We start from the raw sequence: 17,899 nt of genomic DNA on the forward strand, positions 1-17,899 counted from the left end.
GTCGAATGGAGATAGAGCACTGGTTTCACTTAGTTGACAGCCAGACAGTATTCGGAGCCATTCAGCGAGACAGCTATGGCTACCAGATGTTCTTTGCCAACAGAATAGGAGAAATCCAAAAGTCTGTCTCAGTTGAAGACTGGTGGTGGATCCCAGGGAACCTTAATATAACAGATGCCATTACAAGGGGAGCTTCTCTGGAGGATCTGCAAAAGACATGGCAAAGTGGGCCAGATTTTTTGAAGAAGCCATTAGAAGAATGGCCAATAAAGTCAGCTAGGGAAGTGGTATCTGATGCCAGGGACAGCATTAGTAAGCTACAGAGGAAGGCCTTTTTTAGCAGCAATGACAAGAGGTCAAGTGAAAAGATGCCGCAAGGATATCACCTCCCAGGAACACACCAAAGCTGAAGTCTCTGTTGAAAGGAACGGTGACGAACCTACTCACCTAACTGTCTACCCTAATGCATCAGAAATGGATCCAGCAATGAGACAGGGTAAAGCTGCAATGAGGAAGGCACTTACTGGTTCACATGTCAAAAATCTTTTGGAGGTGAAGAGATTTAGCTGCTTGTACAGACTGGTAAATGTCATTGCTTGGGTGAGACAGGCTGCTGACTGCTGTCTAGGCCTAAAATATCAGATCCAAAAGAAATCAAAGTAGGAGGTATCACCCTTTAAAAGAAGATTGTAAAGTTCTTGTTCTCAATGTTGAAAATTGTGAGTATGCCTTCAGAACTCTCTCATTGGCAGCTCAAGAAGACTACTCTTAACCGGCTAGTGGTGGTTAAGGATAAAGATGGACTCCTTCTCTGCGGCGGCAGAATCCAGGCCTTCAGAGAAGATAAATCTTTAGTGCCCATTCTCCCCAAGATGCGTGCATTTCTACACTGCTTGCACAAGAAGCACACAATGTAAATCATGAAGGTATAGCAGGAACACTGTTGAGGATGAGGAGAAAAGCCTGTGTGGTTAAGGGAAGAAGGATAGCCAAAAAAGTAGTGGACAGTTGTGTCATCTGCAGAAAAGTGAGAGGAAAGAGATGGCAACAAATAATGAGTGATTTACCACCTGAACGGACCGCACCAGCAGCCCCATTTCAGTTCACTGCCATGGATCTATTTGGGCCATATGAAGTGAAAGATGAGGTGAATAAGAGAGTGAGGTTAAAAGTGTTGGGTATCGTGTTCAGTTGCATGGCATCCAGAGCCATTCATGCTGATATTGTCAGTGATATGTCTGCAGAAGGATTTCTACTAGCCTATCAGAGGTTTATGTCACTGAGGGGACACCCCAGCAAAGTATGGTCTGACCCAGGCACACACTTTATCAGGGACAAACCTGCCCTTGAAGACCTGTATCAGTTCCTGGAGTACCTGGAAAAATCAGGAGTGGAGTAAAAGGCGGCCAAGCATGGCACAAGTGGACCTGGAAGATCCATCCTGCGGACTCACCTCATAGAAATGGAGCAGCCGAGGCCGCAGTGCAGACTGTAAAGAGAGCACTCCAGAATGTAGGTGGCAATGGAGTCTTCACTTGGGGAGAATTCCAGACGTTTGTGTATATGGCAGCCAATCTGGCCAATGAGAGGCCTGTAGATGCGAGAGCACAATGCCAAGAGGATTGTGTGGAGTATATCACTCCAAACTCCCTTCTGCTGGGGCGGGCGAGCATGAGGGGAGACCCAGGAGACTTCCAGTTTGAGGGTTACCCTAACAAAAGGCTGAGAGTGATCCAGTCAAAAGTAAATAAGTTCTGGAAGAAGTGGTGTCAATTGGCAGGCCCGAACCTCTTCGTTAGAAGCAAATGGCATACGAAGGAGAGGAATGTTTCAGTAGGAGATGTTGTTTGGCTTGCAGATCAGAATGCTTTAAGAGGTCAGTTCAAATTAGGCAGAGTGATCAGTACATGTCCCGACGAGAAAGGAGTCGTGAGAGACGTCAATGTCAGGACATTTCCCAGCTATCCAGTCATGATTAAGAAGCCATCCCATGAAGAACATAGCAGAAGTACACCAGCAGCGAAAAAGCTTTCCAACAAGATCCCTGCTACAATCCTACACAGAGACGCCAGGCGTCTTGTTGTGTTGATTCCAGTGGAGGAGCAATGAAGAGAATATCTGGCATGCTCCAAAGAAACATGATGTGACCTCCTTGGGTTCTGGAACCAGAAGCTCAAGTGGGAGGTGTGCTGTTGGATTGCATGGAGACTTTTATTAAGGGACTTTTGTTTTGAAAAATGAATAGACTTTTATTTTGAAAAGGGAAGTGGAAATTGTATAGTCCTTATGCCAGAAAGCAGGAAGTGCAGTCATCTTCAAGCACATGTAGTGAGAAGCTGTGAAGCACATGTTGAACTGCTATTGGAGATAGATGGTGAAGCAGGGAAAAACTTTACTTTACCAGGGATGCTACTGGTGGGATAACGGTTTGATGTTAACATTTTTCAATAGTTTAACATTAAATGCAAATTGATGGTAAAAGTGCTAAAGTGGATGTAGCTACTCTCTAACTGTTTGTGCTTATGTTAGTTCATGTAATAGCATGATGGTGGTAGCATATGAATAATATTGTGAGTAATAATGTGCTTTTTTGAGATAATGTTGCATGTTAAATTAATGTAAGGTTAAGGAAAACTTTATATCTGTGTATATTTATATATATTTGTATATTTATATGAATGTATATTTGGTTGGCAGTTTTAAAGGTGTAGCGGAAGATTTTCTCGAATTTTAGAAAAGAACCGCCTTCTCCACTTTTTAAAAAATGCAAATGTGCAACACTCCTGATTGACAACTAGGAGGACCAATAGTCTTGATGATCCACCCGGAAAAAGAAAATCCTCCACAATACCTTTAAGTAATTGCTGTGTTTTGTTTTTCTTGTAAAGGTTTTCAACCCTACCTAATCATACCACATCTTACCTAATGAGATCTATTCTTAATTGAACATGAGAATCTAACTAAATAAAGAAGATTAAAAAGAAGCCGTTTGAGTTGATTCCATTTACCCTGTTGATGGCCAAGGCCTTTTTCAAGTTTGGGCAGAAGTAAAGTAAAATCCCCTGAGAACTTGACAACCATGCCTAAACAGTGTTTATAGTGTAATGTGGCATATATTCAGTACCTGGGGGACACCTGAGGTTCTGTCGAGAACCACTAAACCCCAAAAGAATAAATTTTCTTCTCTTATTAAGCCACAAAATGTTACGCCATGTTTTTTGAGCAAGTTGATGTGACTCTGGACATGCCTTTATTTCAACAATACTGCTTTACGATGGCTTCTTGCAAATAGCTTCGCTTCAATTAGACGTCTTCTGAATGTCACAGTACTCACAGATAATTTATGATCACCTTTGATTTTTCTAGAGGTGATTAAAGGCTGAATCTTTGCCATCCTGACAATTCTTCAATCTGTATTAACCGTAGTTGCTTGTTTTATTCCATGTGCTTTGGGTTTTTGTTGCAATTTCAAAGCATTTGACATCATTTTAGCTAAGCATCCTATACGTTGCTGCATTTCTTTATGTGTTTTCCCCTCTAAGATCAACTTTTTAATCAAATATGCTGTTCCTTAACGAGCCGTTTTTTTTACAAAAACTAATTTTCTAATTAAACTTCACACTGCTATTATTTTGATCACTGCACTTTCAATAAATGAGTTTATAACTCAGAACAATAAGTGTGGATACCATTACCAATGGTCTATTGTTTTCCTATTACACTACTAAATCCAATGCAGAAATATTACTACTACTAAAACATTGGATTATCAGGTTACTGATGTTGCACTGCTATTTTTTAAACACAACTGTATGTGCATATATCGGGGTTGTGTGCTCACACATCTGTGTGCATGCATCGGATCTGTCAGTCAGCGAGGAAGATCGTTTTCATGTCTTACTCTCTTAATAACATCAATCAGGTCCCAAACTTTTGATCTTTGTATCAGATTAAGCATTCAGGACGGTGCACCTCTCAGAAATGAACAAATAAAGATAATTTTAGATGTTTAAGGACTATTTAGTGCATAGATAAGGGCTTAATGTACTTATTTTTATGAAAACCTCAATTTCAACCAAAATTGACATTTATACTTTCTTTTGGCTGTAGGTCAAAATTACACTGTGCGCATTCCGACTCATTTTGCCAGCATGGGTCACATATCAAGGATTTTACATAATGCAGGATAATATTATGTAGATAAGTAAATCACAAAAATGACTTTTCACAAATAAACCATAAAATATAAAAATAAGCACCCAATCTCATGTGTTGAACGTGTATATTTTATTGTAATAACTGAGATTCATGTAAAACATTCCCCAATTGGCCATGGCAGACCAGGTGGAAGAAATAACGTATAAAAGGACATGAGGGTGAAGGAGTGGACATGAAGCATGGAGCATGCTGGAAACTCAATTTTTAACTCCACCTGGAAGAGAAAGAAGAGATTTGATGATAAACGTGTCAGAGTGAAGTGTTTCACACATACAGTTTTAGAGTATCACCTCTTTTGTCTCTGTAAAACAAATGATCACATTTATTCAGTCCAAAGGCAAATATTACAGCTAACAATTTATGTAAAGGAGTTTAACCCCGAAGCATTCCTAAAAAGGCTAAAAACACATAAAATGACTAATTGTACTTGCTGTGTTGATTGCATCTTAAAAGGGTTTATATCATTCAAATAACAAGAATATCAGCTTTCCAAAGATATGTGACATGTTTAGCTTTTTGTTTTTGAGTTGTTGTATGTCATGAAGTTTTCTATATATTTGATCTTTACCGTTTTGGAATCCATTCAACCGATCTCTGGGTCTGGCGGTAACACCCCTAGCATAGCTTAGCACAATCCATTGAATCTGAACAGAACATTAGCATCGCGCTCAAAAACAACCAAAGAGTTTCTATATTTTTCCCATTTAAAACTTGACTCTTCTGTAGTTATATCGTGTACTAAGACCGACAGAAAATTACATTTACGAATTTTTTAGGCTAATATGGCTAGGAACTATACTCTCTTTCTGGCGTAATAATCAAGGAACTTTGCTGCTGTAACATGGCTGCAGGAGACGCAATTATATTACGCAGCAGCCAAAAATAGTCCCCCTTAGTAACTTATAATAGCATGTTATAAATAGGGAAAATATTGAAACTCTGATTATTTTTGAGCGCGATGCAAATGGTCTAATCTTATCCAATGGATTGTGCTATGCCAAAAGTGGTAGTGCCAGACCCGGAGATCGGCCGAATGGATTCAAAAACTGTAAAAATCAAATGTTTAACCTCTGTGGGGCTGGAAAATGAGAATGTGTCCCTTTAAAGACAGGCAAGCTTTTAATGTTTTTTACAGAAAGTGATGACTCTGAGCTGTGCATAGAGTAACTATGCCAAAAAAAAAAAAAACCCCACCCAGAATGCCTCCAAAATCACAAAAGATAACATTCACCCTGCTATGGAGGAAAATCTCCCTTCTAAACTATTAACAGAAGAGGCTGGTGCAGAAATGTACCTGTTGGGTTACTCATCTATGTACTCGAATGGCTCTGGGGCTTCAGGCTCCTGCTCTTCCTCCTCAATCTTGGGCCCGTGGGCAGACACAGGCTCCACAAGGTCCTCCTCTTCCTCACTGGTGTCCCTCATGATTATAATGCCACCGGTGTGTAGCTGTGGATGACAATGTGTGACACAAGAGTGTGTCATATTGTCACTGTAAGCCAGTTTGTACAAGTCTTGAAATTATAACAATCCAACATAAGCTTCCTAAGTTTCCTAAATCTAATCCTTCAAATATTATTACAGGATCTGTACTGTAAAGCGTAAGTGTGCACTGTGGTAAAAGATGCCAGAGCAAAAATATACAGATTTTCTTTGGCACTTTAAACCTGGAAATGTAAAAAGACTTAAGAAGGTCGCATACCAGGCGTGAGTAGGACAAGTTGCAAATTTGGATATTGATCCTCTGGACTGATCCAGTGCGTACAAATTTTATAATATATGAATCCTGGTTCTGTTGTTGACCTGTTGCTGCTGTTTGTACATTTAAATTAAATAAAATGTTTGTATTTACCAGGTCACAGACAACCGTCAACTCTATTTTTACTCAATGACAATTTAAAGGGACACTCAACTTTTTTAGAAATTTTCTAGCTCCCTCAGAGTTAAACACTTGATTATTACCGTTTTGCAATCCATTGAGCCAATCTCTGAGTCTGGCGGTACCACTTTTAGCATAGCTTAGCATAATCCATTGAATCTGATTGGACCATTAGTATTACGCTCAAAAATGACCAAATAGTGTTGATATTTTTCCTAATTAAAACCTGACTCTTCTCTAATTACAATTGTGTACTAAGGTCGACGGAAAATAAAAAATAGTGATTTTCTAGGCCGATATGGCTAGGAACTATATACCGGCGTAATAACCAAGGACTTTGCTGCCGTACCATGGCTGCAGCAGGCGCAATGATATTACACAGTGCCCGAAAAAAATCCCCTGCTATTGAAAGTTACCAAGGGGACTACAGAACTAACTACAGAAGAGTCAAGTTTTACATAGGAAAAACATCAAAACTCATTTGTAATTTTTGAGTGCGATGCTAATGGTCTAATCAGATTCAATGGATTATGCTAAGCTAAGCTAAAAGTGGTACCGCCAGACCTGGAGATCGGCTGAATGGATTCCAAAACGGTAAAACTTTAATGTTTAACTCTAATGCTGCGTTTACACCAGGCGTGATAGAGGCGTGAAGCGCGAGTGATTTCAATGTTAAGTCAATGTGAAGACGCGTTGACCGGCGTCTGGAGGTCTCGCGGCGCGGATAAGGCGTTTGGTGCGGAACACGCAATTCGGCCTCAATGGCGCAATGTGGATTTTGCGTTTGATGCGAATCAACATCAGTCATCTTGCAAACAGACAACCACATGGCACTACTTCACTCTAGACGCGCAAATGCATTTAAACTGTTCAAGCGGCAAACTAGGCGCGATTTTGATGCCTAAAACGCGGTTGGTGTAAACGCAGCATAAGGGAGCTAGAAAATGAGCCTATTTTCAAAAAAGTCCCTTTAATATTAAAATCTTATCAGTTACCGGTTAATGTTTGGTTAACAAGCTGCGGTTGTCAGTCGAGAAAATTTACTGAAATAAACATCCATAGTCCTAATACGGTTTACTTGTAGCATTAGTACAGTTACATCGGTTGTGTGGGTGAAAGTTATTTACATGAACTTAACCTTTAACTAAAGTTTTACTGGTCATACCTCTACAGTTTGCGCTGTGTAATGTGTGATACTCACTGGTTTGAATGGCTGGTATCTGCAGGTCTCTGGCATAGTCAAAACCTTGAGCTGGGCGGACATAACACGTGCCGGGTTCTCCAACATCTGAAAATTGGGCTCTGGCTCCTTTTTCTTTTCCTTTTCTTTCTCTTTCTCCTTCTCCTCCTCTTTCTTCTCCTTCTCAGCCTCGGCTTGAGTTTCCTGCATAAGAGAATGAATGACTAAACACTCCTGACACATACATTGGTAAAAAAGTGAATTTACCAGGCATACGCTTATCTAGCGCTCAAATATAACATTTTAATTGTTTATTCTGTTTTGTATATTCAGTTTAGGGGTGGGGGATAAACCGCTAAGTATGATAAATCGAAATTTGTCAACCAGTAGAGATTTTGGACAATCGTCTATATCAAGGTTACGCGCTCATGTCACATTGCTGTGCGCATGGTTATGAAAAATGAATGTTTTTACATGTATTTAAATAACTGTTGGGCTATATATCATTATCATGATATAAAATTACTTACATCATGATATAATATTTTTATCATATCACCCATCCCTAATTTATAATTTGTAATGTACTCAAACCCAGAGGTGCCCTTCTTGCCTATCTGTAGAATTGACAAAACAAACAATTTATTGTACCAAAGTACAGATGATAATAAAGACATTGATTCTTATTTAGTTCTTGAAAGCAGATATATTTATATATTTTTCCTATCTTCTATAAAAAATTTTTTTTTAAATGGTTACAGTCCTTGATACTGATTGGTCAATAGCTACCACCCAATGATTCTGTGAAACATTCTCTTGTTCAGGGCCTTTTTTTTTTACAGCGGAAGGAAGGCTTTTAGTGATTTTACTTGATGAAAGTTGTGTTGATGTGTATATTTTTGCTTTAATATTTGTATTGTGTTATATACAAAGAACAACAGGCTACTGCTAAATGGTGAATAAGTAACGGTTGAAGGGGTTGCTCTGCTTCACGCCGTGCCTAACAAAACCCTTCAGTCTCTCACTTTGGTCATGATTCAATAACCATGAAAACCGAAAGAACATGAAGTTCATTGTGGTTGCTTCAACGAAACTTTTTAGTTCAACAGAAAATAGTGACGACTGATAGGGAGTCTTAAGCAGTGGCTGGTAAAACAGAAAGGCTTTCAAATGCATGCAGGAACAAACGCTGGGTTTTTTCCTTTTAAAGGAGATGTGGAAGATTTCTGGAAGTGCTTTGCATGGTGTGAATAAAGTTCTGCTTATAGGCATACATACCACCTCCATCTTTTCTTCTTCTTTTTCTTTCTTTTCCTTCTCCTTCTTCTTGGCTTTAGCTGTGATGGACAGAACTGCAGTGGAAACCTGACAGAGGAACAGTAAGACAAAACAAACCATGAAATCTGAGACTACATTGTGAGCTCAATGCGTGAGTCTCAGGTCAAGACTTGACTAGATAGAAATTAACAATACAGACCTTCTCCTTTTCTTTCTCCTTTGGAACTTCCAAGGGTGGAGGGTAGGCAAAGGTAGACGGCTTGCAGTTGGATCGATACTGCACTTTGGGCATCTGTTTAAGTCATAGAAACACACAAATAAGCCTATATGTTCTGATGTAGATGCTGATGTGGCTTAGATTAAGCATACCAGAGATCAAAATACCTGATTATAAATTAGATAAGATGTGTGGGGGGGACCCACTCGACTTCAAGCATTTTAAAGCAAAACTAATATGAAATGAAGTCTGTTTCAAAACATGGCTAACAACATTATGATGCATTTACATTCTTTACATTCTGCTCTGCTCCCGGGTTGTCTGAGATATGGCTTTAAAAACATAGCTGTAGTTACCAAAACCGTGATAAAAATGTTCCCTTTCAATCCCAAGATATAAAAATAGAGTATTACAAATGTTATTGATAAATATGACCAACATCAACCATCTTTGCCATAGTGAGGTCCAACTGCATGAATGTCTGTATCTCCAGTCCAAATAAAACGCAAGTACAGTGTGCAAACGTACAACTATTGGGTAAGGTTGGAAGATACATCATTTCTGTATACCTTGAGGTCTTTGTTGAGTCCAATGATGGCCGTGGGTGTGAAGGCTAAAGACAAGAAATGAGAGAGGGGGAACCAGAACCAGAACTGGGTGAAGACCAGCAGACCCACGACAGACGGCATGTGGGTGTGGCCTGTACGTGACTGCAGTGAGATCGACACATTACGACCACCTGAAAAGGAGCAGAAAGCTAAACAGTTTAGATGCTTATCAGCAGGACCACCCAATTGGTTTTACAGATCATTTGATGCTTACTGCAGACAAAAGTATATTTTAGTTTATTTCTGGAGTTCTGTTCGGTTTGAGATTAAATGCTAAATGTATTCTTTTTAATTAATAAATAAAATCAGATTTTTTAAATTAAATGGTTCCTTTTAGGTCAATTTAAAATAAAACTCATCAGCTAAATCAGACTTAATATTACCACAGTCAAGCACTTCATTATATAACACTAATATTTTTGGTAACTGGACTATTATGGATTTGTGCACACCAAAAGCGAATATTCCCATCGCCCTACTTGCTCTAGATTACTTGCAGGGCAACTTCAAGTTTTTACTCCATTTACACTTTTTTTCCTCTATTGTACATACAATCGCATGTGCCAAACTGGACATGCCAATAAGGTCTTCGTTGATTGGCTTGGATGACACTGTGTTAAGCAAATTTCACTCTCAAGTTGAAACTTTCTCTGCTTGGTGAAAATGTGCATCTATTCTCATCTTTACATTAACTTTGTATGTATCTACACGCGGAAAAAAAATAATTCACTTTTACACCATTGGTCTTGATTTTATACTTGTGTTTGTACTTGTATAACTAATACTTCTGGATCCGGCATCTTAAATAGATTTTAATTGAAGACTTTCTTTTAATGTTGGACAAAACACTTATTTGTGATGTTACTAAATAAAGACAAAGTTAGTTTAACAAGTGCAGCGTTACTGTTCAGCTGTATGCTAGAGCTGATATTTAACTAGGCTGTTAATTTGGAATGACATGAAGGTCATCACCAAAAACAAAGGATTATTTCTCCACCCATTAATTCCCTGAGAAGACAATAGCAGGAGTGACGAATAAGTGCCAGAACGGAACAAGGTGTGGATGTGTCCATTACAAAGATTTTGATAAGGAAAGTAATGGTATCATCAGTTTAGAGGACTGAATTGGCTTCAATTTAAATCTGGCATGGACAATAGCATTTCTTTAACAATGCAAAATCTGTTACTGTGGCAGGACCATTTAAAAAGCCCTAATATATTACAATAAAATAGTAAATGTACTGCATTTATATAGCGCTTTCATAGACCCATGGCCATTCCAAAGCGCTTTACAGTTTACCTCACATTCACCCATTCACTCACTCATTCATACACCGATGGCGGTGTCAGCCGTGCAAGGTGCCATCCAGCTTGTTGAGAGCAGCTGGGTTTAGGTGTCTTACTCAAGGACACCTCGACACTTGAGCCGTTTCTCAATACCAAGTACGCCAACCTCGGACTTGCGTCCTTCGTAGTTCGAACTTGCAAGTTCAGACTCGGAAGAACGAACTCCTGACGCGAAATGCATTCTGGGTAAACTTCACTGTCATAAGTCCACCCAAGTCTCCTCTGATGCATCCTCGATAAAATGGGCGGATCAAGAACACATCCGGGGATTTTATGTGAACTTGGGCTTGATGCGAACTTTGAATTGGAACAGTTCTTGGGCCGCGACTGATGACGTTTCACAAGTCCACAAGAACGCAAGTACAGACAAGAACGCATATTGAGAAACGGCTTTGGTCAGGTGAGCCGGGGGTTGAACCACCAACCTTCCGGTTTGTAGAAAACCTACATGAACCACTGAGCCGTTGCCGCTAGGGCTGGGACAACGCGTCGACGCAATCGACGACGTCGACGCAAAAAATACGTAGACGCAAAATATGCGCGTCGATTCGTCAGACCTAAAAAGGCGGCGCCGTAGAGTAGTAGCAACGCGAGTGGCTTCAGTCCACGCCGGTTTCACAAATTCACACAGCAAAGATGAGCAGTGCCTGCGGCCGCGCATTTTTTTCAGCGCCCATGTTAACAATCATGTACTCCGCCGCATGAGCAGCGCGAGCTCGCGGCTCTGTAGCAACAGTGCTGCAATCGTTTCTGCGTTGTTTCTGCTGCGCTGCTCACGCTCAATTAAAGTGAAAGTGCTTTGTTTATGGTTTAAATGCTTGTGGATTTACGCGAAAAAGTGTCATTTTACCATAAAATCATGAATGTGATGCCAAGTGTGTTTTAAACATTTTTTAAGTCATTTGAGCAATTTAACAGAAAGCAATGAAATATGTTACTGTTGCCGGAAGACTGCACTTTCATTCACTCTCTGTCCAGCAGTAAATGAGTCCTAATCTATCTTAACAAACTTAAGAGAAAAAGATTTAATAATATATGCGCTTCTTAAAGCAACACTAAAGAACTCTGGTTCTTTGCTCCCCCTACAGGTTGGAAGCGTAATTGTTCATTACCACTGTCGTAAATACTGCAGCATAGCTGGCTCTGATTGGACTGTAGGTCTGCCGTAAAGCAAGTTTTTGTAGTTTTCACTCGAACTACAGGACCGCTACCCGACGGTTGGAAACTTCTTTAGTGCGGTTTCGGCCGATAGAGGGCTGCAAAGCGAATGTGAAAGTGCCATTCACCCTGTTTTGTGTGGATGAACCACTGAAACTTTTTTGGAAACGTTATTTTAAAGTAAAAAAAAACTCTTTGGTGTTGCTTTAAGTCTATAATTCTGTTTATATCTGTCATTAAATGTACTTGAACAGCACGAAAACAATGTGGATTAAACAAAAGTTATAAAAATTACACTGACCATCAAAAGGCACATTGAAGAGGTTTTGCTCATAAATGCATGTAAAATGAAGTAATTTGAACTTGAGATTTTTATACAATTACTAAACTACTCAGAATGCACTGCAAACGCTTTATTGAATGCTACCTCTGACTAAGAATGCATTATTTTGCACTTGTATAGTCTTTTTATATTTTTAAATTTTAAGAGCAATAAACATATATTGAAATGTTTACATTCAGATATGTAAATCAACATGTATAAATTGCTATTAGTTAATTAATGGGGAGATAATCGAGAATCGAATCGAAGTCGAATCGGACTGATAAAATGAATCGTTAGATTAATCGATGCATCGAAAAAATAATCGCTAGATTAATCGTTTGTCCCAGCCCTAGTTGCCGCCCATAAAATGTACATAAAGTACAGATGCATTTGGTACAATTATTTATTATTTACATGTATTTATTATTTATCAGACCTATGCTGTCGCCTCTCGATCGATATGTTAAAGCGCTAAATTCAAACATGGCAGTATGTCGATATCGTCATTAGTTATCTTGTGTCCCGTGACTATTCATTTGATTGTTTTGTCATGAGACTTATACAAATAAGTGAGATTTGAAGTAATCAACATGCTGCCATTTTTTTATTTAGCACTCTGATATGTTTGTTTATGGCATAAATTTGAGTAATGCCAGGTGAAAAAGTAGTACACTTCCATAGTGTACTTAAAGTGCTCCACCTTCGCACACCAACCCTGTACACAATACACCAAAAATTCATCTTTAGTCCTTCTTAAGATGTTCTCAAGATCATCCAAGTGTACTTAACTGTGCTATTTTGAGACACCATGAATATGAACTACTAAAGTACTAAAGAAGAATTATTAGTATACAAGTACAAAATTAGTGCGCAAAAATAGAGCACTTTAAGTACACTTTGGAAGTGTACTTCTTTTTCACCTTGGATATATGAAAGAATTGTCTTATTTGGGTGATGCAGATTATAGTCCCTCAATATTGGGAAATTGCCAATTATTTTCCAATAAACTAATCCAAAAGATTTCTGTCTGAAATAAATTCAAATTCCGCCCCACGCCGTTTTCTGGAAGAATTAACAGATTGTTAGATTTAGGATAGGGGCTTAAAAATATATATATACATTTAAAACTAATTTAAGGGGTAAGAATTAGTTACGGTTTGAGTTAAGGGTAATTTGAGGTTTCTTTGATTAAAATGTTGATCCAGGACCAACAAAATAATCCAGGAACACATCTTACTTTGGGAAATCACGGCAACCCTATAATGATGGGAGGGGGAGTTGGCTTAGCTAGGGGACCCCCATAATCTTTGACAATTCGAAACACTGGTCAAGCCCACACCGCAATTATAACAATACAGAGAAATTCATTATAGTATTGTTCTCGGTGTGAACAAGTCTATATATGATATTTTAGTAAAGACAAATGACTCAAAGCAGATGATAATGAGTGGAGGAATGTGAAAAGTTCAATGAGCCTGTGGCTGTATGACATGTATATAAATCAGGAGTCTGTGATTGCAGCCCTGAAGTCGCACATAATGAGAGCAGCGGCCCTGACCGGAATTTAGATCACAAGACAAGGTTAACACATCGTCCCAGTGCGTCATTTAAAACAATTACTGTACTTTCCATGTGAAATGTTTGCCCCATTTATAATATGGCTTACGACCTGCCGCGTGTAGGTTTATGGTCTGATGTTAGGAAAGCAGTGGCAAGAGCAGCTAGAAGGTCGATGCACTCTTTAAATATTAATAGGCAAGCATCCAGGAGACAGAAGAACGAGATTTGCTTGCATTGGCACAAAGCCGAAGCAGTGCTATCTGGTTTCCAATCCTGCATTCCTGTCACAATCGTATCATCATCATTTTATCACACAACTTTAAATGAACTTCCCTGTCTTGGCATGCATACCAAGTATGCTTGTTTTCTTAGCTCCAGGTTTGCCTCCCATTTTTGACTCTTTGGGGAGCTCAGAAAATGTGTTAAAATTTAAAAAGCATTCTCTAATTTAAAAAAAACTGATACTTGGGATAACTGATACACAATAACACTATCACCGTTTACAAGGAGACAATATACTTTTGCCAACAACTGTTTTTCATTTTTTTTACTAGTTTTAACTGCTGACATAAAAAGCAAGCAATTGAGTTCATCTTTTAAAACCTGGACACCAAACACTTTAAAATAAGATCAACTCACTGGTCAACCATGTTGCTGGATGACATATAAACTAACTCAACTCATCCCTATTACTCACCTGCATCCAGGATGCCCTGAGCCAGGATAGCCCCAAATTTGGCCATCACATCATCATGTTTGTCATTGATAACCTTTGAGTAGAGTTGCCTGAACTGGTTCACCTGCAGAGAAAAGCCATGCACAGGTTATTAATTAATAAATTACTGGAGACATGCATGTAAACATTTTACAAGCAAATACTAAAAACGTGAATTCAAAACTGGCCATGCATCTTTATACTTTTGTCCTTTCACATAGCATTGAGGTAGGCAAACGGCGGATTTAATATATACTTCTGCAGTGTCGTCCACTAGGCCTGCACGATAGCTACGTTTCATAAGTCGGTAAATTGCCTAGAAATAATGGCGATGGTCGATAGTATTGTCTTTAAGACTTTTTAAGATTTTATGTCACTGATTATATATATGACAATAAAATAGCACAATAATGCAAATACATCCTATCTAATAACACAAATTTAATTTTTTAGGAATATTGATATGAAAAATTAATATGAGATTGGAATGTAAGAAAAAATAATATTTAAAATATTTAAAATAAATAAATATTATAAAATATGCATTTCAATATTAAACAGCTAATAGTCATTGTTTAGTGTAAATCCCGGCCTCACACGGTTTATTGCTTTAGACAAGTGTTTCTCTAATCGCATCTGTAAGTTTGTGCCATTACGTGCAGTCACGTTTATAAAAGCTACACCCCAGATCTAAACGCTAGATGCTATGTTTCAGATGACTTTATTTGTATAGCTCTTGTCATTGCCTCTGCTTTTGAACGGAGTAGAAATGCTGGCTCATATTATTGTTTTGTTTTATGACAACCATAACAGCCCTAGTTACAACCTCTTTTCAATAATTTTCATTTGTTACCAATTTTCAAATCCCAAAGGGAAATGTAAAGGGGGGGGTTACTACGAAATACAGCAACATTGTTTTCTTTGTAAACCATTAAAATAATTAAAGTTAAACAACTAAGAGCAATTTAATCTTAATTTGGTATATGGTAGCTTTGTCAGAAATCTGAATTTATCAGGTTTTCTAAATGATAACGACTACGGATAAAATAACAACAAAGCATCCATAAATGTGTTTCAGATTTAGTGTTTTCTTGACGAGAAGTCATGACACTGAAACAAATCACATGTTGTGTCAGATACACAAAACGTTTAGCTAAGAGCCAACAATTAAAAAAAAAACAACTGAAGGGAATCTTTAACAAATGTAAGCGATTATTTTATGCAAGATGTTTCACTTCTTCATTACATTTACATAAGAGTGTGTTTAAAAACAATTTATTGCGGACAGAAAATTTGCAGTTCAGTAATAATCGTGCAGTAAAACTGAAGGAAAATTGCCCCGGGAAGTTTATGTGCCGTGACTACAAGACCACAAAGTAGAAATGATGGGAGAAAATCGTACATGGCAAAAGGTGAATAATTAGGTGCACACTAGAATCTACAATAAACATTAAAATGAGTAGACAATGGTTGATAACAGTTTGTGTAGTCTCTAAATCCCACATAATATCTTTAACTTCCTCTAGCAATTATATATCAATTTATACAGTCCAGAAAACACTGAGCTCTCACTGTACATTGAATATTATGACAAGATTGAGGGTGGACAGATGAAAAGTGAAATTAGTTGTTCAACAACAGAAAATCAGTTTAGTCCAAAATAAACAAAACATTCATTTATTTATGCAAACATAAGGGTAAGATGAACCCTACATATTTTCACCTTTGGGCAGGTGACCTCTGTCTGTTGGATCATTATCAAGGCAGAGGAGATCAGTGCACCCTGTCTTACATAATTCACTGGGTCATTGGTCATGGGTTCAAGGAGATTTATTGCTTCCTTGTTAAAGGGAAAATAACGCACATTAATGGAAACACAAAGCATGATTAGAAATTAACAACAGGATATCTTAAAACATCTTATTATCTAATTAAAATGTATTGACGCCAAGGCATGACACACAAGTATCTAACAATTATTAAGACAGCACGAAAGGCATAATTATATCAAACACATCTACAGTACTTTGCCTTTCAAAGGGAAAACAAAGAAAAAAAAATGACAATGCCACTGATAAACCGGTACCTATAAACTGATTCCATTTCGAATTATAGATATAATTCAAGATATATCTTGTTGCGATTACGCACATGCATTTTTGTTCATTATAAGCTCATATGAGTGCCTAATGCGGCTTTCACATAGGAAGCGGTGTGCGCTGCGCTCGCCGCTTGTGCTCTGCTGGCCAGACCCGAGTATAAGCGGCTCTTCGTCCATTTTGTTTGGACGCCCCGTTTCTATTGGCCGCGCGGGTAATCGTCACAGAGCGCAGCGCAAAAGTTAAACTATTTTGAACTTTGACCGCGGCGTGAGCGCTCGCTGCGCCCGCGCTTTGCTCGACGCAACAAAAAACCGCCCTCGCGCGGCGCAAGCCATTGAAATGAATGGGTTTCATAGCGCAGCGCAGCGCGCACTGCGTCCTATGTGAAAGCCGCATAACGCGCTATTCCTTTATGCTGCTGAATGATCTCCGCTTTAGCGCGAATAGCGATGAGCTCCTTGATATCTGCTTCAGTCCAGTTTGTTGACGTTTCTCGTCGTGAATGTTGCTCTGCATGTAAATCCCTCATTTTAAAGAGCTGAACCATAACTTAATTGTTGCGATCACACGCGCTTCCTCACTAAGGCACACTCCTTAGCGTGGGTTCACACCAGCCGCGTTTGAGGTGTCAAATTCACGTCTATCGCGTCTAGTTTGCCGCTGGAACATTTTGAGTGTACTTGCTTCGTTCGCGTGTGAAATTCTAGTCATCAAAACATTCATGCGGAAATTCACGTCATGGGATGGGCTTCTGCAACTACTCCACTCACTTTCTGTAATCACGTCACTACTAGAGCAAGCTCCTGATTGGTTAACGTGGTGCATTTTTCCGCCAAAGTTCAAATGTTTTAACTCGCGCGTTTGCCACGGCAACGCTCAGTTTGCACAAACTAGACGCGCGAATAAGGCGAAATCGCGTCTACCGCGGCGTACTAAACGCCTCATTCGTGCCGCGAAAACCTCCACTCACGTTTTTAAATTGACTTAACATTGAAATCACTCATGCTAGACGCCTCTACCGCGGCTGGTCTGAACGCACCATTACAACATTGTTTACGCGTCTTGTTAACACAGATGGATTTCCTAGAATGTATTAGGTCCTCTTTCCGGGAGCGATCCCAGAACATTTACGAGACGTGTTTGCGTTCACATAGAAGTCTGTCTGGCAATTTTACGGGTATTTTATAGGACCAAAGTGCCGTGTGAATATGGTTTATTATTACTTAAAATAATGGCAAGTCTGTCCGGAAATGCTTGTACATTATAAAAAGTACTATGTAATGTATTATGTTAATTATAAAGATAATTTTGG

General features: G+C 38.8%; 1 protein-coding gene across 2 annotated transcripts in view; it reads right to left on the bottom strand.

Moving 5' to 3' along the window:
* Window positions 1-4,268: 4,268 nt before the first annotated feature.
* Window positions 4,269-17,899, bottom strand: part of psmd1 (proteasome 26S subunit, non-ATPase 1) — a 46,039-nt gene continuing 32,408 nt past the window's right edge. For both annotated transcript variants that reach the window (XM_055217552.2, XM_055217553.2), the window contains exons 18-25: window positions 16,209-16,325; window positions 14,468-14,570; window positions 9,342-9,511; window positions 8,755-8,847; window positions 8,556-8,642; window positions 7,299-7,481; window positions 5,513-5,667; window positions 4,269-4,432 (exon numbers count right to left, since the gene is read on the bottom strand). In XM_055217552.2, coding sequence (XP_055073527.2) covers window positions 5,521-5,667; window positions 7,299-7,481; window positions 8,556-8,642; window positions 8,755-8,847; window positions 9,342-9,511; window positions 14,468-14,570; window positions 16,209-16,325 — 900 coding nt within the window. In that variant the 3' untranslated portion in view covers window positions 4,269-4,432; window positions 5,513-5,520. The remainder of the gene's footprint in view (window positions 4,433-5,512; window positions 5,668-7,298; window positions 7,482-8,555; window positions 8,643-8,754; window positions 8,848-9,341; window positions 9,512-14,467; window positions 14,571-16,208; window positions 16,326-17,899) is intronic.

The sequence above is a fragment of the Misgurnus anguillicaudatus genome, chromosome 23 (genome assembly GCF_027580225.2).
Source record: "Misgurnus anguillicaudatus chromosome 23, ASM2758022v2, whole genome shotgun sequence".
Lineage (NCBI taxonomy): Eukaryota > Metazoa > Chordata > Actinopteri > Cypriniformes > Cobitidae > Misgurnus > Misgurnus anguillicaudatus.